Source organism: Crocodylus siamensis, chromosome 6, assembly GCF_052110815.1.
Source record: "Crocodylus siamensis isolate JL-2025a chromosome 6, ASM5211081v1, whole genome shotgun sequence".
NCBI lineage: Eukaryota > Metazoa > Chordata > Crocodylia > Crocodylidae > Crocodylus > Crocodylus siamensis.
The window spans coordinates 65,552,505-65,574,949 of NC_143400.1; the positions used below are offsets into that span (position 1 = coordinate 65,552,505).

At 41.6% G+C, this 22,445-nt stretch overlaps 1 protein-coding gene across 1 annotated transcript in view; it reads right to left on the reverse strand.

Annotated features, from left to right (window-relative positions):
• The window catches only part of PCOLCE2 (procollagen C-endopeptidase enhancer 2), a 40,813-nt gene that overhangs the window by 10,887 nt on the left and 7,481 nt on the right, over nt 1–22,445 (reverse strand). The window contains exons 3-5 of the mRNA XM_090054299.1: nt 15,934–16,189; nt 13,737–13,861; nt 10,036–10,172 (exon numbers count right to left, since the gene is read on the reverse strand). Of these exons, the coding sequence (XP_089910425.1) occupies nt 10,036–10,172; nt 13,737–13,861; nt 15,934–16,189 (518 nt within the window). The remainder of the gene's footprint in view (nt 1–10,035; nt 10,173–13,736; nt 13,862–15,933; nt 16,190–22,445) is intronic.

Below are 22,445 nucleotides of genomic sequence, written 5' to 3' on the forward strand. Positions count from 1 at the left end.
AAGTTTAAGCATTACCTTTTGTGGGCTCAGCTTTGTCAACAATTTGGTATTCACCACCAAATCTCAGCCCTGCCAGTTGAATATATTTTTGTTGTTCTGGATTTGCAGCTACTTCAACTGTCACTTCATAAACTACAGCACCTACTACAAACTGGCCCCAAATACTGATTGCCTCTGGGTCTTATTGTAATTCAATAAGAGCTTCTCTGTGATCATCTTGTGCTTCTACAGACAATCCTCTCTCCCCTCCCTAGTTCTTTCATACTTTTTCAGGCATCAGCTTGATATTCATGAATAATTGCTAGCAGTTTTTCAAACAAAGGAAAGAGCACAAAGGAAAAAGGAGAAAGGTTAGATTAGAAAGGGAAATATGTAGATAAGGAAAAGGTTCTTGAGGAAGGGAAGAAGATAGGAGATGGTTTTAAACGCTAAACCTGATAAAATTACCAGTAATGATGCTTGCCACCCTTCTCTTCCAATAAAACTGATGGAGGTCTATTTCATAAGCTTTATGTGGGCATTCTTGAAACTCCAAATTAAGTCTTTAAAATAAAAATTCTTCATTTTTTGGCTGAAGTTTCAGAGGTTAACTAACATTGGTTAGTTGTGGCTTTGCTATGCATACACTCTTAGCTTTATGTTTATCTGGAATTCTGCAACCAAGAGTTATTTTTGTGTTTACATGGACTTTTGCTTTCTTTCCCAGTAAGTTGGCGCAGTCCTGTGGAATTACAAGAGCCTATTTATTAGCTTTGTGAAAGCTATGTTCTGCCTGCAAAACACCAGGAGTAAATAACAGAACCAACATGTGTAGTGTATTTGACCTGTTTACGCACATCGCATCATCTCATTTGGACTATTTTAATACTGTACTTCAGGCTTTTTCAGAAAGCTCATCCTATAATTCACTTAATACACGGCATTCTTTCCCGACTGTTCTCTGAGTTGTTTAATTTCCCACACGTTCCTACTTCTCAGTAACTGACCTGTCATCAGAGTAGAACCGAGCATGCTATAACTGTATCTATCAGGAGTGCTAGTGTAGAACAGCCTCATAAAAGCCTATTTCTCCTATTAGCCAATATGCATTAATTATTTTTTCATTACAGTATTTCAGTATAGCTCAATGAGTTGATTTGTGCTCAGGCTGTTAAATTTTTATAACTTTTCAGTGAGGCACAAAGTGGAAGGAAAAGTTCCTTTCTTTCTCTTACTAAATGAAACATGTTTTACTTTTGCTGTTGTGCCTCACTTGGTGTGACTTCTTGCCTGTCCACCTCTCCCTGAAACTTTGACTATATAGAGGATAAATAAAGTACTAAATATAATTTTCAATAGATTTTGAAGCTTCACTTGTGGCTGCCTACAACCTTATCAGGGGCCAGCAGCAGGGACTCGAGGATAGTCTGTTCACAAGGGCCCCCCTTGGAGTCACCAGGAACAATGGCCACAAGCTGAGGGGGGATAGGTTTAGGTTAGATATTAGGAAGAACTATTTCACTGTAAGGGTGGCCAGAGCCTGGAATAGGCTTCCCAGAGAGGTGGTGCTCTCACCTTCCCTGGAAATCTTCAAGAGGAGACTGGATAGGCACCTGGCTGGGGTCTTGTGACCCCTCCCACCCCCAGTGCTCCTTCCTGCCCATGGCAGGGGGTTGGACTCGATGATCTATCTAGGTCCCTAACGACTCATTGATTCTATGATTCTATGCTGCCTGAACAGTACTCTTCACAGAAGAATCAGGAATTGAGTTCAAGTTGTGCAACTGGATCTTAATTACACTATGCCTAAAATGACTTACAAAATACTTCCAGCGTTTTGGTAAAAGTAAATTAAATTTATTATCTTAAAGTTCCAGTCTATCAGTCAATTGAGATAAGGTTTTCAAGTCACAATTTACTGGCAAATCAGTCTTGTATCATGTTGTTGAGTTCACAAGTTAAGTTGATTAAGACAAATGCACAGATATAAAAATATACTGACTTTTGTAACACGCTCAATATTCTGATTAAAAAAGTTTTATGATATGGTATAAAGAAAATACTTATTAAATGACTTGAGAACAGGCTGACGGGCTTCTAAAAGACATTTGAATAGGGAATAATCAAATAGGATATTACTAGTAAAGTTACACAGGGGCTTCATTCTATTGCTGAGACAATTTTATATGTTCATAAATGATCTAGAACAGGGTGTCCAAATACACTGGAGATTAAATTGTGGCCTGCAAGTTCCTGCTTGGCTGCCACTCTTCCCACTGCTCCAGGCTCCCCCTCCCTTCTCTGGCTCCAGCTCCCTGCCCCTACCCCTGGAGGCAAGGGGCCTAGCATGTGCCTATGAAGCATGGCATAGCATGGGAGCATCTGCAGTATGATGTGGCAGTGTCAGCAGTATAACAGGAGGCCTGCACAGTTTGGGGGGCATGCAACCCCTGGCTGCTCATGAGTTGGACAGCCTTGATCCAGAAGAAAATGTGAAATCACTGCTGTTAATGTGAAACAGATGATGATGAGAGCAGGGCAGTCATTCAAAGAAATCTAGATTTTTCAGAAAAGCTCAACAGCAACTACCTATAAAGTTAGTACACGTTTTTGAGATCTAACTTCATAGCTGGTTGGACCTGTTTATCGTGTGATAGCTACTTTGCATGCATAGCTGGTCTGCAGGTAATTACACAGTTAACCAGGTAATTGCACAATACCTGTAACTTGTAGAAGGGGCCTGCTTTGCTTATTACAAGGAAAGATCTTTCTTTTCTTCATTCAACATTTTAAAAATAAGGTGCATAACTAATTTTGTGGCGCACTATATGCAAGGTATACCATAGTCTATAAGTAATGAAGATCCTGAATGAACATTTTAATTTCCAGTGCTCTAATCTGATCTTTAGAGTTGTTCTAGATTTTAAGCTTCCCTAGCTTGTTTTGCATCAGATATTTTGCCATTTAAAAAGATAAATAAATATGATACTGGAATGATCTCCTTCACCCTATGTTTTAATAGATATATAGATATCAAAAGCTACCTAATGCTTTACTGTCAAAAAAATAACAAATTTGATTAATTAAAAGTTCACCTTTATAGAGAAATACTTTTCTTGAAACAATCTGCTTTATACTCCACTGTTGACTAGGGACCAAAGATATTTATTGAGCCTCATGTTACCCTATGAAATATCTACCGGGCCCATTTTCTAGAAGAATAAATTGAACAAATGATGTCATAAAAGGGATCTGATTAAAATTCCATTTAAGTCAATAGGTATTAAATTAGGTCTACCCCAAAAACCTGGGAACACAGCAGGATGTGATGAAGCAGAAATACAGACTAAGAGGATTAACACCCAGTCCCCTGACCTAATCACTAGAAAGTGTTTCACATTTTAATGAAATTTCTGCATATTATTTATTGCATAAAGCATTGCTATTGGCCTACTACAAAGCAACAATCCATCCTTGTCTTCAGATCATTTCTAAGATGTAAATAATTACAAAACCATATCATAATGAATATTTACCCAAGGCATAAATGTATCAGCAGAGATTAAATTACCTACATTTCCCACTAATGCCATGCTTGCTTGATTAATGCTGCTACATCTCTGTTCTAATAATAAAACTAACAACTGGAATGGAAACATTAATAAGAAAAAATGCATAACTGGATTTCAATTAAAAGGCAAAGCTGCCTGAGGTTGGCTTTAGCTTTCAGGATCTTGTGTGCTAATTAGTTTCCCATCTGCATTTAAAATGGTACCTGCAGATGATAGGTTGAACAGATTCTCTAAATATGAATTAGCCCTTTCCAAAAAACAATGTTAGTGTTTCATTTAAATTAAATCTATAAGTGATATTATGTGTACTCACTCTGAAAATTAATTCTAAAACTTGATTTCCTGCCTACATCATACATGTGAAAGCAAAGATAGAAGGATTAACAATTAAGAAGATAGGGCACAGGCTGGGCATGGAACCAGATTCTTCCCTGTGTCTGGCTGTCACTTGGAGAGAGGAGACCATATAGTCAGGATGCCGTGCTTTGCCTTTGCCATAAATTACAGCAGCCTAATTTATGCTATTGGCATGCTACTTTCTAAGTCCTTCCCACAGCCATTCCTGTATACTGGAGACTAGGGGTGTGCGAAGGAGGAAGTATTCGATTCAGATTCAGATCAATTCAAGGGACAGTGATTAAATTAGCTGATTTGGATCACTGTCCTGATTCATAGTTTCATAGTTTCTAGGGTCGGAAGGGACCTGAGCAGATCATCTAGTCCGACCCCCTGCCATGGCAGGAAAGAGTACTGGGGTCAAATGACCCCAGCTAGATGTGCATCTGACCTCCTCTTAAACACCCCCAGGGTAGGAGCCTGCACCACTTCTCTTGGAAGTTGGTTCCAGACCCTAGCCGCCCTGACCGTGAAGTAGCGCCTCCTGATATCTAACTTAAACCTACCCTCTGCCAGCTTGTGATTGTTATTCCTGGTCACTCCTGGCGGTGCTCGGGGGAACAGTGACTCCCCCAATGCCTGCTGATCCCCCCCCCGACTAGTTTATAATAGGCCACAAGATCCCCCCTCAGTCTTCTCTTTTGGAGGCTGAACAGGTTCAGGTCCCATAGCTTCTCCTCATAGGGCCTGCCCTGTTGTTCAATTTGGCCGAATCTGAAGATTTGATTCTGATTCGGAGAATTGGCGATTTGGCCATAGAAAGAGCTTTATATGTTTTTTCTACATCCTCAGAGGTACCAGGCGTGCCTTGTGAACACTGAGATAGTGGGGCGGGTGGAGCATCCCACAGGAGTGCGGGGGACCCGGAAGTGGACCAGAACTACTTCCAGTTCACTTCCAGGTCTGCCTCTGAGTGCGCGGGGGACCCCCCCCATGCACCCCAGCTTGATGATTGGCCATGGTGGGACCCTGGGTGCCCCCCCGACCCAGGAGACACCAGTCACCAGGGTTGGGGGGGGTCCCCCCATGTGCTCCACAGCGGACCTGGAAGTGGACCGCAAGTACTTATGGTCTATTTCCAGGTCCACTGCCGAGCATGTGGGGGACCCCCACACAGTCCCGTGGGACGCTCTATCCACCCCACCACCTCAGCGTTCATGAGCTGCACCTGGTACCTCAAGGTATATAGAAAAAACATATAAAGCTGTGTCTATGGCCAAATTGTTGAATCTCTCCTAATCGAATCAGAGGCTTCCATTTTGATTTAGAGAGATTAATGGGTCTCCTGATTTGATTCGGATTCAGCCACTGAATCAAGCTGAATCTCCTCTGAATTGAATCAGTGACCAAAGCTTTGCACAGCCCTACTGGAGACATCTAGGCAAGGTGTTGGCTCAGGAGCCAGCTCTAATGGCTTTATGCCACCAGCATACCCTCCAGCCATGGAAATCCTCAGCTGGCCAGCTATAGCCAAAATTCAGCCCCTGTAGACCACTTTAGTAGCATGGAAGCACTGGATTTTAAAGGAGAATCTGGCTCACTATGCACAGGGTTCTTTGATCTCAATAGCACAAGTTTGTTAGTAGTGCTGGGGCACTGAATTATAAATTCAAGTACAACTCCAGGACTGAAGCCAAGAATGGGTTGATTGAGAAAACTGAAGCTAAATACAGTTTATTTTATTTCTGCTCTTGCCTGACAAGTAATTGTAGCTACAATAATTAACAGAAAACAATAAACTCTAAAAACTTATGTAAAGCAGTCACACATTTATTTCCTGGGAAGAAAAAAGAGAAAGGAGTTAGAAGTGACCTACATTCTTATTCAAGTGCCAGAGATTAAACTTAGGTGCATGAAACATAGGCCAGAAAACCCAATTGTTTTGGTACATGGGATTATTAAAAATGATTAACATTTTACTCAGACCATTTTCAAAATAAATTTAATAGATAAAAGTTATTAACTGAGAGCTTTATTAAAGGATAATTCCAAAATAAAACTGTTTTTTTTAAAGGACTACAGAATGCCTCTAGTCTAATCAGAGTAGAGACTATAACTATGAAGAACAATTTGTCCCCGTCTACCAGTTTGTTGTTGGAAAGTGTTGTTATATAAGAAAAAAAGTCTCTTGACTATTCAACGAGAAGCCATTTCTGAGATATTAGCCTCTCTTCAAATAATATATCATTCTGTGATTTTTAAGTATGTGTGTGTGTATAGGCAGACAGACAGATATAAACATAACTTAACCGTGGCATCTTCTAAAGTAGATTAGCATCAAAAAGCCACATAAAATAAACAATGGAAAAGGAACATCTTAAATGACTAACCTCACTAAAAAACTTGCATGATTTTTGGAATAATTAAGACCTGCTGTTGCCAAACCAGATTATATAATTAGTGCCATTGGTTGCCTTTTTTTCTAGCTGAGTGAACTTAACTACAGACAGCTCCTCATTAGAGCTGTATTTTTAGACTTTAAGCCAAGGGTAGAATTCTTCATAACCATCACAGCTCCTGGAAATAAAAGACTTTTCACACTCTTGGGTTTTAGTACTTGGTATTAAAAATGAAATATGTGTGCATGTTAGTACCACAGAGTTGAAGAATGAAGGCATCTGGACAATATGAGTGCTGAGTTAAAAATATTTTCTCAATGTTGGTACCAAAATTGAGAATCTGCAGACATCAGCTTCTTGATGTTGTGTATCAATTAATCATGTAACCCAGAATAATCACTAAGAAAAAAAATTAACAGTTAAACTGACATACTTAAAAACAGAGTATGCTGTAACTCTGAAATTGTTCCAGATCCTTATAAGCAGGGATCCTGGTTTTCTCTGATTTAAAATAAATCCCCAATTTTTGGTTAAAAAAAGTAACCCCAAATCTGTATTTTTCAGTGATTTAAATGAAACAGCACTAAGATATAGATATAGATAGTGATAAATAAAGAACAGATAGTGAATGAAGGGACAAGTAGCGGATGCTGAAAACTGGGTGTTGGATTGGGGCAGCTGAGGTCTACATTAGGTTCTCAAGTAATTCAAAGATTTTGGAGATTTGTTCAACGTCTGAGATACACAGTCATCTTGCCTTACCTTGGAAAGAGCCTGGATACCCAATGCTAGGGAATTTAAAGTACAGAGATTAATTGAACACACAAACATACCATATATAAACTTGATCTGCATTTCTCTATATAAAATGGAAGCAAAATTCAACAGCACTGAGAGCTACCTCAATTCTGATTTCCAATATACTCTCATTGCATAACCGTGCTTTAAGGGTTGGTAACCACACCCCTACTCCAAGTCCTGTCTCTTTAACTACAAGGCAGGAAGGATTAATCCCAATTCATCATAAAATAAAGGAATTCTAGAGAGATCCCAGACACTGTGAAGATCGTTGCAAAGCATGTGGGGAAGGAATGTCAGAGAATATAAAGAAAAATTGTAGGCAGAAATCAGGAATGAGGCTACATATAAGGTTTATCATTAAAGGAGCCTGGGAGGGATATTGGACATTTGGGATTGATTATTTCCTAATTAAGGAGTTTGGGAGGGGCTGGGAAAGCCCAAAATGAGATGACGATGACATGAACGCAGAAAGGAGATGTGTTAAAATAACTGGTGAAAGTGCTGAGAGGAACTGGAAACATAATTTAGGAAATAACTCTTGAAACAGGGAGACACATGGTTTTGACTGAAGGGAAAAATAATCCTTCCATGGTTATGGCCCAAGCTCCCCTACCTAAAGCACTATTGAGGAAACTCTCTCAAGCCAAAAGTGAAGAAACTGGGTATCTATCACAGAGTAGGAGCTTGGGGAGAGACAAAGATAAACTAGTAAAGCCCTGCATCAATAGGATTGAAGACTGTAGTTCAAGAGAACTAGGGAAATATTTTGCTTTTTCTTAAGGATTCTTGTTACTTGGAATAGGAGGAAATATGGTTTAACTAGAGGCCCAAAGCACTAAAATAACCAGTTCACCAAAAAACCCAGCACCCAAGGAGAAAAAAAACCTGAAGCCTGTGCAACCTGATTTTCAAATGAGATAAGACTATATTTTTCAGCAAGTTGCTTTTTTTATGAGATAATGCATTTTAAATTTAATCACCGCAAGGGGCATGTTTCACATTCAGAATAACCCTTATGGCAAAAAGATCCTTGTGACTATATCCAGACTGAAAATTTATTGTATACAGCAGTAGTGCCCTCCAGTGTGCTTCTCTGCTCTTATCCACAGTATTCCCCTATCTGGAATACTGCAGCTGCTGTGTATGACACCTGATATAAGCTAATTGGTAGACCTGTGCAAATAAGGAAGTATTCAGTTTGCATTTGGCTGATTTGGAGGACTGTGATTCAATTCTGAGATGTGGATCACTGTCCTGAACTTATTCGGCTGAATCAACTTCTGAAGATTTGGCACTGATTCAGAGAGATTCAGTGATTCGGATCAGCCGGGGAGAGGCAGACACAGTCAGGAGCCTGCGGGGTCTCCTGTGGCTCCTCCAGCTGTGCCTGCTTCACCCAGGTGAGCGGAGCCACGGGCGAAGCCCCCATGGCTGCCTGGCCCCATCTGCCATCCAGCCCTAGCCCCAGCCTAGTCCTGGCACTTAAAAAAAGAAAAAGCCCTGTACTCACCAGCTACAGGAGTGGTAATTGGGGCCTCTGGGCATTCGTGGTAGAACCCCCCCGGATCACAGGGCAGTGGGGATCGCCCCCCCCCACACCTGGCACCCGTGTGGCAGCTGCCACATGGCATGGGTGCAGAATGGCTCAGCAGGATGCCGTGCACTATCAGGGAGCTGGGGCTGCTGGGGCAGAGCACTGCCAGGCTCCAGATGAATGCTGGAGCTGCCCCAGCTCCCAGATAGTGCGTGGCACCCTGCTGAGCTGTGCTGCACCTGCGCGACACGACAGCTGCCATGTGGGTGCCAGGTGGGTGGGAATGATCACCACTGCCCCCCACTGCCCTGTGTTGTGCAGAGGGACTCTGCCATGAGCCCTCAGAGGTCCCAATCACTGCTGCCAGAACCAGTGAGTGAGGCGCTTTTTTTTGTTTTTTGAAGTGCTGGGAGGGTTGGCTGGGTGGGGGATGGGGCCAGCCAGGGCAGCCATGGGGGCTTCTCCTATGGCTCCTTTGGCTATGCCTGCCTCTGACCCAGTGAGGGGAGCTGCAGGTCCTCTCCCCTGCTGCTGCTTGCCCAGCCGGTTTGGAGGGACACAATGTAGGTGGGGCTTGCTCCCAGCACTGCCGCACCCATATCAGTCATGTCGCTGCTTGCCAGCCGGCGCAGAAAATGCAGGATGTGGGTGTGGCAGCACTGGGAGCAGAGGCTGTGCCCTGCTGCCACTTGCCCCCTTCCACTTGGAGTGAGCTGTGCCCCCATCCTGCCCCAGCTGGGCAAGTGGCAGCAGGGAAGAGCCCCTGCTCCCAGCGCTGCTGCACCCACATCCCACACCCCCCTACCTCCTCCTAGAGGAGTGCGCCCCCCCAGCTGAGCTGGGCAGCTTGTCTCAGTCCCAGCCCCAATCCCTTACTCCCCCATTCCCCTTCTCTCTCCCCTCCCCTAACCCCAACAGACTTACCAGTTGGAGGCAGCTGTTAGTCTATGGCCAAATCAGCTGAATCTTTTCCAAAGTTTTTGCTTCGAATAGATTCAGAGCTTTTACTTGGTTTCCCAATTCGATTCAGATTCGGAGATTCAGTCCCCGAATTGGGGCGAATCTCCCCCAAACTGAATCAGCTACTGAAGCTTTGCCCAGCCGTCCTAACTGGCACTATGACTCATAGTGTTGTGCTAATTAGCCTGCCCCAGCTTCATGGTTTCTGTGTCAAAAAGTAGAGTGCAGAAGTAATGCTGGGCAGTGGTAAGTTTGGGGTCTAGTTATTTTCCCATAATATAGGCATCTCAAAAACTAAGTCTTCCAACAGACTTTTTGCAGAGCATCTAAGACAATAAATTATGCCAATCGTATCAATTTGATGTAGAAAATAGTCTCAAAAGAAAAGTATAGTAGGGAGTTAACAAAAGGACATACAGTTGTTTCTCTGTCAATAATCCAATAAATTACTCACGCTGGTGGACTGTCTCCACAATATTTCCCAATTCTTTTAGCATCGTTGATTTCCCCACCATTAAATACTGCCACAAAGTCATATCTGCAGTAATTATCTCTCTCCACATCAAACTTCTCAAATTTTAACTCTATCACCTGCAGAAAAAGCATAAGTATCTAATTAAAGTTTTATATAGGTTTATTAGTGTTCAATATGCTAAGTAACATCATTTCATAATTAAGGATTATTTCATTCATTTTGCCTTCAGTAAAGGAAAATTCCTTAATCACTTAACTGTTTGCTTGAATAAGAAGAGATCTGCAAAATATAGTATAAATTTATTTTGTAGGCAAAAACATGCAATTAAATGAAATATACTAGTGATGTGTATGAAAGCGTTTTCAAATAATGATCTTACTTGATGTAGAGTCTGTAAGAGATCGGATAAAAACTTAACATCCAATGTTTGGGTATTGTACTTGTCATGCATGCCTCCAAAGTAAACACAACTTCAAGCTGGGACTATATTTCAAATAACAGGATCAAGAATTTTCAGTGTCATTTACTTGCATGCTTATATGCTTAAAAGAAAAAGTAAGGAGGTCCAATTCAGCTCAAAGTCAACAGTCTTTTTCCACTGCTTTCAGCAGAATTTAAAAATGACCAGCAATTAATAACTGCAACTGCTGTGAGCTTCTAAGATAATGAAAATAGAGAATGAGAACAACAAAAATGTTATTGTTAAAAAAATGATTAAACAGGAAGAAAACAGGACTTGACAAGAAGGGAAAAGGGCAATGTAAAATAATATAAGGCATTATTTGCCAGTGAAAATTGTTTACTTTAGAATCTGGTCACTATAAGCCTTTGGAATTGACATGGAGATAGAAAAGCAAAACACTTATGAAGTTTTTAAAAAGTTACACATTATAGTGATAAATACAAGACAGTATTTGGTTCTTAAATTTAATTTTAGTCCTCCAGTTTTTTCTATGTACCTGAATTTTAGAGGATAGGATATTCAGGTTGATCATACAAACCCATCTTTTTTCAAACAGTACCAAATGAGACCAGTGTGCCAAATCTCTAACATTTTATGAAGGAATGCACACATTATCAGTAGAATACTTTTGTTTCTTTTCATGGGTGCTTGTCTCCACCTAAGGGACCATTAACTTTCTCCTTTTTGAAGCTGGAAGCCAAAATGGTGAATATGTGGGGTCAGTAGGAAACAAACAAGCTGAAAGGTGTGTGGCTCAGTGAGATGGATGCTGCACTGGTAGGGAGCAGACCCTAGTTCCCAATGGGGTAGAAACTTCCCTACTGTGCTTAACCCAATGAATATTAAATGTGTGGTGATGCTTCAAGAAGAGGGCTGGAAAAGGAACTGGCTAATCTCTAATTTGGTGCCTAGTAGTTATGGCACTGTGCTGGTAATGCAGAGGGCTGGGTTTCCTGATTCCTGGATAAATGCCCTAACCACTCAAATATTGGGGCTAAAATGTGGGAGGGTCTTCCTCCTGGTTTTTCCCAAAACTAATGCTGAGGTGTATGCATATGAAGTCATGTGCCTGCCCAGCCAGAGCACAACCTACTGAGCATGCATAGTTTGGTAGAACAAGGTTTTCTTACTATTTAATCTTTTTTTTTTCCTAATAAAAACACATCTAAACAAAAACACATTTTTGTTGTTCCTATGGATACACTAGAAATAGCTGATTCACTTCATTTGGTGACATCTGTGCAAAAATGTGCCCTAGCACAATAGATCCACTTCACTAGGCAAAACATACATCACCCACTGATCTTGTGGGACAATAGGCAACATGTCTCCACTGCCAGAAACATTCCCCCAGCGATCTCCAGGGTGTATCTGTGGAAGTGGGGAAAGTCGGTGTTCCCCACATCCAGGGACCCATCACAGAAATTCCTGGAGGTGTCTCTCTGAAGTGGGGAAAGCTGGGCAGGTGCTCCCAAGGATTGAGGGACCTGATCCTGCTTGGCAATTCCTGGGGCTCACAGGACCCCAGCCTCTCAAGGCTAAAGAGTGCCTGCCTGGGATGCAGGCAGCTCTGGGTTGCCCATGCTCTCCCACTATAAGGCAAATAGACATCTGTTGCAATAAAGTGGCACAAATTATTAACACCTTTTATTGGGACCACATTTGTTGTCTGTCGGCATCCATTTACTTTTGCTACTGGTGGCAAAAAGACAACAAAAGACTACGCCTGTTTCCGCTCTTACACATCTACTCTGCATGCAGAACAGGATCACAAACTGTGATTAAGTACTAAAAATGGCAGCTACATGGCTGGAAAACTGTCATTTGGGCATGTATAGTGAAACAGGATTCTGCCCCTTAATGTTTAAACAAAAATAAAAACAAAAACTTGACTCAATAGTCTGCTCAAGACCCCCTTAGTAACTCAAAAGTTCTGCTGTTCTGTCAGAAGCATTACTAAAGTATGTTGAGCAGAGGCTTAAAACCATTTATGAACAGCAGATCCCAAAAGTACAAAAGATAGCCTGAAAAATGTAATAGTTAACCCAAATCTTCACTACAGGCTTGGTAAAAGTTTTCAGGCATGCATGAAGATATGTAGGAAGAACCAATGTAATTTGCCATTTACCATTCCCATTGTTAATAATCACTGCCTAGCCACAGGATTATGAAATGACTTATGTATTGATAAATGCAGGAAACACTAAGCTGCTATACCGTCTTAAGATCCAGAAAAACATCTTGATAAATGGAAATGAATTAAAGATCTAAAGAATACATTTATCTGGGAAAGCCTTTTCATCTGGAGGATTACAGGCATGAGCAGGGGATTTAAGAGGAAAGTCAGAGTGCCACATAAAAAGAATTTAGAAAGCTGAACGTAGTTATGAAAAGCAACGTACCAAACCTGCTTGAAGATAAAGGTATTCAATCATTGTGTACTTCCTGCCATGATACAGTTTCTGGAGCAGAAACCTGGGCAACAACAAAAAGATGAAGCTAAACTGAGACCCACCCAACACAACAAGACATGATGTGTTTCATGAGTAGCATGGGGTGACAGCAACAAATCCCAAATCAGTCAAAAGCAGCTTGGGTCCTAATAAAGCCACTAATACAGTGGCAAGGCATAGCATGAGGGCAGCTCATGGATTTTTCCAAGCATGTGATGGAAACTTCAGACTATTAAATCATACTCTGTTTGAAATTTATGATGGAAACTCCTAAGCATGACAAATTCCAGTGCACATTACATGTGGACAAGTGGGGTGATCATTAAAATGTAGTCTGTGCTTTTTAATGGACATTTAAAAATTCTGCATGGATGTTTTGATAAAGAATATAAGACCCTACACATTTGGTCAAACTTCAAGATGGTGTTCTTCTTAAACAGATCACTTATACTAAAAACTTTACTCTAAACACCATTAGGTATCTGTTCATTAACAAAAATACCTTTCCAAAACTACTTCTAAAAGTCTGACTGGGTGCCCAAAAGTTATAGAAAGTATCATATGGGGAAATAACATTCTGAGTTAGAGGAAGTACACAATAAGAAATGGAAAAAGCTGAAAATAATGTCAGAAGAAGAACAGAACAGTGAAACATGCAGGAAAACTGTACAACACATGAAGAAAAAGTGCATATGAATGGAAATGCACTCTCTGAAAACACGTGAATATTTCCAGGTAATTTGGTATCTTTGAATGTAACTCACCTGATTCTTTGGGGCTACAATATGCCAAGAGCAAGTCACTCCTGCGGGATAATCTCGATCAGGCCAGTTCGGAGTTTGAAAAGACCCAGAAGGCTTGTCTAGTCGTCCCCCACAGTACTGGTCCCCTAATAATATAAAACAGATCAACAGTACAGGGAAGGTATGTAACACATTTTATACAACTGTTTTCCCAGGGCCAAGTCCCCAGCTGTTATGTAAATCCTTAGTAACCAAACTTTTATGCAGGGGGGTTCTCTGCTAGGACCTAGAGAATACTCACAGCTCTTGGTTATCCATCCCTCTGTGTGTGTTAAGCAAAAGGTTTTCCTGAGGCAGTGAGCATCAGAAGAGCACTCAGTGGGTCTCTACATGTGTATATACACACACCTAAACTTAATGCACCTTTGTTTAAGGCATATTAAGGTGATTTAGGCATGGGTTTACGTGTGGATGTGCTAATACACATTAAGGTGCATTAAATTTAGGCACAAATAGCTAAGTGGCATTATCGCACATGCAGACGCGTTAATGTGCAGTACCACGGTGTCTATCCATTGGTGCACATTGTGTTAATACACGTTAGTGCATCTACACATGCTATACATGCTAATGCCACTTAGCTATTCAAACCTATATTTGATACCTGCTTTATGCAGGTATCAAATTTAGGCTCATATAACCTTAAATCACCATTTTTAAGGTGCATTAAGGGTGTGCACGTGTAGACACGCGCCCTTAATGTGTCTTAAAAAATGATGATTTTAGATTAAGCCTACTCAAGAGACACATGTAGATGTGCCCAATGACAGCTCTTTCAGAAGCCTCTGGAGTTGTGGTCAGGATGCATACCCTGATGGTTTCTCTGTTAGACAAGGGAGTTTGGATATCAAAAGGCTACTTCATGCTTCATCAGAGTAACACATCATAAAGTGAAAGACCACTTCTGTAGTCTTCCTATCTTATTCAGCATAATCCTGGTAGTTCCATTGTATTTAGGGCTTTCTGTCAATGGAGCAAGTCTTTGCAAATGACTGATTTGGAAACCATTAATCCCTTGCCTGTCTTCCCTGTCTACTTTGGAGAGGCTACATATCCTACACTGCCATTTTTCTGCAAACTTCATGTTAGTATTAGATGGATAGGTTTGATTTCTTGTTTTCTCTGTCAGTCTAGTTTTCATGTGTAGTCTGGGAATATATTTTCTTGGTAAACAGAGAGGGAAGAAGAGCTAAGGAACTCTTCATGAATGGCGTGTGCCCCCAGCAGCTGGGGGGGGGCATGGCTATGCTGGTGGCAGTGGGAGCACGGCGCCAGGAGCACGGCGGAGGTGAGCAGAGAGCTCCCACAGATGCCGCTGGCACTGTTGGCGGCGGGGGTGGGGAGCGGCAAGCACCAATCGGGGTCGGCAACCACCCTCAGGTGCCGCTGGCAGCTGCGGCCAGTGGGAATTGCTGCCCACCTGCAGACGCTACTGGTGGTGTCGGCAGTGGGGTGGTGAGTGGCAACCACCCGCAGATGCCACCCCTTTTGCAGGGCGTGCACAGGAGCTTATCTTAAAAAAATGGGTGTTTCTTTGTTTTTGTCACTCTAGGTATACAGCTCTACAAACAACACAAAGCAAAAGGATTTCTACTTCCTGCTAACTGTCTGTGTGCATGGTAAATGGAAACAAAATTGCAACCACTTAGCCTTCAATGGGTTAAAAAATAAATCAAATTACAGCAGGTTAAAAGAGGAATAAGGACTTATATGAGAGCTACTGGTGTATTATAAAACCCTATACACTTACACCCTTCTACCCCAGGACAAATAGGTTTTTTTTGTTTTGTTTTGGTGGTGTTGGGTTGTTGTTTTGTTTTGTTTGTTTGTTTTGGGGGAGGGGGAATGCACCAGGATTATATCTAAACTGATACTTTTTAGAACCCTTTTTTCTTAGAAACATTTTCCCCCTATTTTCACTCAGACTAGTCTAGGGCATACTATTCCTACACCCAAAATAATTAAATTTATCACTTACGTATGTAATCCTTGTCTATAATAAGTGAGACCTTTATTTCTGTGCCAAGGATATGCTATTTATCTTCTAAAACATGGGCAAATCTAATTCTGATAAACAAATACAGTACTTCTGCCCTCATAGTTTTAAACATTAATGTAGCTCTGTGTGATCTTTAAAATTTATATAGCTATAAATTACCTCTTTCATGTGGTTCTGCTGCAGAAAACATGGCAATGAATCCATTTCCAGCTGTATTGGCATCTGAAATCATTTGCACCAACATCTTATTGCCACTGGCAACAAGGGCACCTGGTTTGAAAGTACCACAGAACCTGCCAAGACGCTGTCCATTGGCATGGCCGTTATACACATCTACAAAGTCATATCTGCACAGATTGTCACTCTCCAAGTCGATGTACCTAAAAGAAAGAACTACCACCTTTCCTTCAGGGACCTATAGGGGAAAGAGTAATGTATCTTAAAAATCTATAACAATCATTTGTTCTGGTTACTTGTGCATCTATTTTCAAATCCCTCTCCTCATTCACCTGTCAAACTCTTCTTCTTATCCATGTCCCAAATTAAGGGTTTTTTTACCCTTTTGGACAAATAATGAAGGTAATAAGTTTAATCCTTTTCACTTGCCAATATTTCATCCTGCTAAAGAACATTCTGCCCAAAGTGGTACCTTGACAAATGTGGATTACTATTGTGTTCCCATCAGATCCCATCTCGGCTTCAGACTTACATTATGCTCACGCATGTCCTTTTATGGTAACTCTATCTAGATAAGGTGCGTGCCATTTTTTAACTTCAACCAAACAATTTAAATTTAGCTCACATAACAAGAAACTGTTAACTGCCCTTTGTTCCCCTGGTTACACCTCAAATTCATAGCTTTATATTAAGTCATTCATTTTAGAGGATTTAATACTTGCTGCTCACTTTTAATAGAAATACACACAATACTAATTTAAAAAAGAAAAAAATGGAAGATTTAAGGCTAAAACTGCCCAACAAACTACTAGATTAACTCTAACTTGCTTCACAGATACAATGGAAACATTTGTATAGATAAAGAATGTATAAATCTACAAACTAGCTGGAGAGTTTAAATAATCCATTAGCATGTGTTGCTGACTTTTTTTTTAAGGAAAAAAATGGGGAGGGGAGAGGGGGAGAGTTGATAATAAAGGTAATCTGTGCCTGGACACTTACTGGATCCTAACATTAACATTTTGCTGTCCTAACTTTTTGGTTAAATACAGAAGGTTTCTGGATAGAGAAAATTAAGGGCCAAATTCTATTCCATCTATCCGAAGTTGGGAAGTGGGGATAGGTCGAAGGACCTAGTTTGATTTGAAACAGTCACTGAAGCAGTAAAAGATCTCCTAGCCCACCTCCTTAACACTTTCTCAATTGAGTACAACTGTCACTCCATCAAAACCTATGGAATTCATCCAGGCTCACCTAGGAAAACCGAAGTATGCCAACTACATATATTAGACAAAACAAAACAAAGCTAGAAGCCAAGACAAGGTAATGTGACCAAACATTGGTAGTGCTATTTGAGAGAAATCCTTAGGTCTGTTTAATCAGCATGAAACACAGCTATTGTAAATCATTTTGTAAAAGGTATAATATAGGGAAAATAGTATAGACAGCACATTTTTAAAGTACTGATTACTAGAACTATAATTTGTCCTTGTTTATATGTGTCATCTTTTTCACTGTATTAGAATAAAATTAATTATTTAAAAATATTTAATTAAAAACTTAAAATGCTATTGATTAAAACATTTCAAAACCTCAGGCTGCTGAGATCAGTGTCACTGAACCAAAGGAGTCGTAACTTTATTTTCTGGGCTACTATCTTTAAAATAAGTGAAAAAAATACTAAGGAAAAAGCAAGCATTAAATATTGTACATATTTAAGAAAATGTCTTAAATGATTAGTCTCTAACTTTCTGCTTATGTGGTAGGACCATATTTTTATTCTAGTATTTCAAACATTTTAGAGATAAGACTGAAGATATTTTGATCAAGGCCTGGATGGGAGCAAAGTAAGCTATCTTAAAATTTCAGTGAGTAAAATTACAAAAGCAAAGAAATGCTGAATTAGTAGTGGCATTAAATCTTTAGTTAAACAGTATCCTGGCTAGCTCCAGCAATACTGTCCAAAAACAAAGCAGGCAGGGAGAAAGTATGATGAAAGGCAAGCTTCCATACTTCAAGAAAGGATGCAGCATCAAAAGGTACTCAAAAGGAGCTCTCTAGCACTAGACAAGAATTCTCTGGACACATCTACACATGCCAATTTAAGGTGCATTAGCCATTTTTAAGATGCATTAAGGGCGCAGGTCTACACACGTGCACCCTTAATGCACCTTAAAAATGGCAATTTTAGCCTATTCATGCCTAAATTTGATACCTGCAAAAGCTGGTATCAAATTTAGGCATGAATAAGTAAAGTGCTTTAATGCACATGTAGATGTGTGAAGGCGCATTAATGCTGTATGTCAACTGATTTGGGAGAAGCTCAAAGAACCCTGCAGTACTCAGTTGTTGTATTTCTGGCTCAGGTAGAGCTCCTGCAAATAAGCTGTGGGCAGGAAGTGTTTCCTGAAAGATACTCAACAGATATAAAATGTTATATTCTACTAAAATATACTCCCACTGTTTATAGCTGCTGAGGATCTGTCCCTGAGTGTCTCTTTCCAAGCCACCTAGGGCTGAACAGCCCTAAGAGAATTACTAAAGCTCTACAACTAGAGAGAGCCTCTTGGCAGTGCCACAAAGAAGGCAAGGACAATATGACTCTAGGATGGCTTAATTTGAACAACTAACCTGTGAGCCCTGTTGATCACAGATTAGAACCTGCTGCAAAAGAACTGCAACAAATAGAATTTTGAGAGAGTAGACTACCCTAGATGCATTTCTAGTCTTACTAATCATTACTTATTCCCAGATGCCTTATTATGAAGGCAAAATGCTAGTTACAAGGATGTTATGTAGCATGAAATCTTGCATTTTTGCTGTGTAAACTAAATTTGGCCTGCACCAGATATTCTGTAATGTATTAGAATGTGGCCTGTGTCTGTGAGGTTTGACAGTTCTTCATAGACTTTAAGAAAACCTTTTGATCTCCCCAACTTTCACTAATCTGAAAAACTGTTTCTAAACTACTTGTTTCTGTAGGAAGATGTCATCAAAAACAGAAATTTTAAAACTGGTGTGATCATTAATTTTCAAATGCAGAGCCTAATCTAACCCTTGATTACTGGCATGTAAGGGCTTATTGAAATCACTGGAACTCTTATGAGTAGAGGCTGAGGGGCTGGGCCCTTAGACAGAGAATTTGTTAGTATTTATTAAAATAGCAAACATGTTCTACAAAATTAAACTAGCTGTAAAACATTTCTGGAAAACAAATTTACCACATATTGCGCAACTTGAACACAGACTGGTGGGCAGCCGATACATTTTAAAAATAACTAACAACTCAGTACTGCAACCGTCCTATGCAGAGCTCACAGAAGCCCACCCTAACTATTGGCATCTCATGAAACTACTAATACATACATCACTCTATACAACGAATCTGTCTTGAAAGCTTGAAAAGTAATGGATGTTAAAACTTTTTTAAAATGCCAGAAGATAAACATGCAACAACACTATTTCCCCTGAGCTTCTGATACAAGAAGGGCCAACATGACTCAGTCTCGTTTACTTTGGCCTAGACTGAGACTTTGGGCTCGGCCCTGAGCATGGGGCAGCGAGAGGCTGGGATGCCTCAGAGGAACACTTGGAAGGAACTGTGGCTTAGTCACCATTTTTTCCTATTTCTCCTGTGGCAGGAAAGTACATGATGTCTACCATTTTTAGGGCGTTAGCTTATTCTTGCAGTTGTGCCTGGCCAGCTCTGCTAGCTGGTGAATGTGCAGGGACAGAGTCCTGGTTCCTCTTTCTCACCATCTTTTTGCCTGTGCTGAGAGGAACTGAGTGTCTTTGTTCATCTTAGCTGTTCTCTGAGCATGGGAGTGAAGAGTGACCTAGCAATTTGCTCCCCGCATGCTCACCACTGCAAGGCTCAAAACAACCTATATTGCTTGTATACCTGGGATTACCCAATGCGACTTCCGTGTGTAAGAACAACAATATAAGATGGGGGTTAGAGTAGATGAGAAAATGGAGGGTTAGGCTATTACTTAAAATAAGTTAATCTCCTTGCTCAACTGAAATACAACTTTGAGAGTGTAATTTTGTGCATGGGGAAAGGGGAAATTAAACTAAAGACCTGATAGACTAATGATTCTCATCCAAGGCATCCTGAAATCCTTTCAGGGGTGAGGCCATTTGCCACACAATGTCAGCACTGTTAGGTCTGCAAACATGATTCATAAATCAAACCCAGAGATTTCAAATAGGAATCCATAGCATTAAAAACATTCTGAGCTGCTGTGCTCTTTGCAACAGAAGAATTGTTCTATTATTTTTCTGTAGTCAGAAAGTGAGTGAAAACTAAGATCTGATTTTTTCCTTGAGTATAATGAAGGGTGCCTTGGGTCTACAAAGGTTGAGAACCATTGTGATTGACAGTAAAATCTAAAATTCTAATTTGTTTGGGTTTTGGAGGGGCTTTTTTTTGTTTTTTTACATTTCAGTAATTTGCAGGACTATCAGTACTACGCTTGTCATTTTAAAGGTTTTCAGTTTGACTCCATGCATCCTTAAATTGGGTCTGTGTTTGCAGACCTTCATGACTGTGAGGAGCTTCATGGTTTGGCCCATGTACAAGAGTCTGCTTGCGCTGACTGCACATCAGGATTAGAGCTTTAATACTCTGCAGACTTCATAGGGACAGACATTACACAAACCGGTTTAAGGATCAGAAACTGATTTAAACAAGTAACAGAATAGACATTCAGTGCACATAAACCAGTTTCAAAATGGCCAAAACCGGTTTGAGATAAACCTGGTTGAATGCAGTATCAGACATAATTGACTGAGCTCAAACTGGTTTATGCAATGTCTGTCCCAGACTCCTTCCTAGTTTAAGTTAAACCAAAGTCCTCCATCATCTCAGCATGCTCTCTGGGTGGGACTCTGCTCTCTGCTCCAGAGCAGGTTGGTCCCGCCCCTCTGCTCTCTAGCCCAAGCAGGGACGGGACCTGGTGAGACACCAACCAGCATGGCCCAGTTAAGGCACAGTGGACAGAGAGAGAGTTAATTCTGCCCTCCTTCCCGCTGCAGCTGGGGTCTGCCTGTCTGCTGGGGAGCAGCGGGGAGAGGGCTGAGGCAGTGGCCCCTAGGGCTGGCAGACCCTGGCTACAGGGCAGAAGGGACAGAGGGAGGAATTAACCCTTCTCCCTGTCCCCTTCACCTTAACAGGGCCATCCTGAGACTCTATTCTGTGCTGGGGGGGGACTTTTTCCCCTCCTTCTCCTCCCCCCAGGGTGGGGAGGGAGTGGCTCTGTGCGGCACTGGAGAGGGACTCCTGCTCCTCCTTCCTGCCCTCCACCACGGGGTGGGGAGGGGAGCTCTGCAAGGCTGCCCAGCCCTGGAGGGGGACTCTTCACCCTGCTCCTCCCCCGCAGCCATGGAGTGGGGAAGGGGGCTCTATGCCAGGCTTCCCAGCCCCAGAGGAGGACTCTTTCCTCCCCACACCACTTCTGGCTGTCACTGGGGCAAACAGGGCTCTCCCCTCTTCTTCCTCCTGTGCCACAGCAGTCTGGCCAAGCTCCCTCTTCTCCCACCCTCTAAACCCTGCAGGCCAAGGTTCAGATTTAAACCCCTTCTCTGTTTTACTCAGCCCTGCCCAGGCCCTGCCCCCCATGTCCCCTGGTTCAGCTCAGTTTTCCTGTGGAAGGGAAATGAGGGCTGCTCTAGCACCCCTGGGCTTCCTGCCTGAGCTACTACAGGCATGGACCTGCATTTCCAGAATGAAAAAGGAACATCTGTCCACTTGCAGACTGGTTCAGTGTCCAAGAAGGCAGTTTTCCTGAACCATATTGCAGGAGAACTGCTCTTCTGGCATGGTTCAGTACCCGCCCAGGTGCAGCAGCTTTAAACCCCTGTGTGCCCAGCTGCCAGACAGGATGAAACCTGCTGGCAGGAGCTGTGGTTGCAGGGATTGCTGTCCCCACATCCTGGTTAGTGAAGAGGTCACAGGGAGCTCTAACTGCTCTATGGTAAGAAAACCAAAGGCAAAGAGCAAAACATACAGGCATTTAGAATTCATTTTATTATGACAATAGAGACACCGGTAGTCTTCCAAATTGCTTTAACACTATAGATATATCAATAAAACACTGCCCAACTGATTGCTGTCTCTCACTTGCTTGCTTTCTCTCTATATATATAGTAGTCTTTTGTTTTAATTGTGGAGGAACATGGATTTTGGGGGATTTTACAGAGCAACTTTTGGATTTTTTTATCAGGGATTTTTCAGTTTTCAAATAGGGAACACCAGAATTCCTGCTAGGGAGGCAAGTGGCAGGACCCAGGCAGAGGAGCCTGCTCAGAGCTGGCACCTTGTACCCAGCTGGCTGTGGCTGACCTCCTGGCCAAGAGGCCAGGAGAACATGCTTTGACAGGTCAAAGCAGGCCACCACACTGGGAACCTCTTCTGGGCGATAGCTGCCCACACGGCCAGGCAAGGGGCACACATTGCAGTAGTGCCGCACAAAGGCCAAATCTGCAGCCACAGC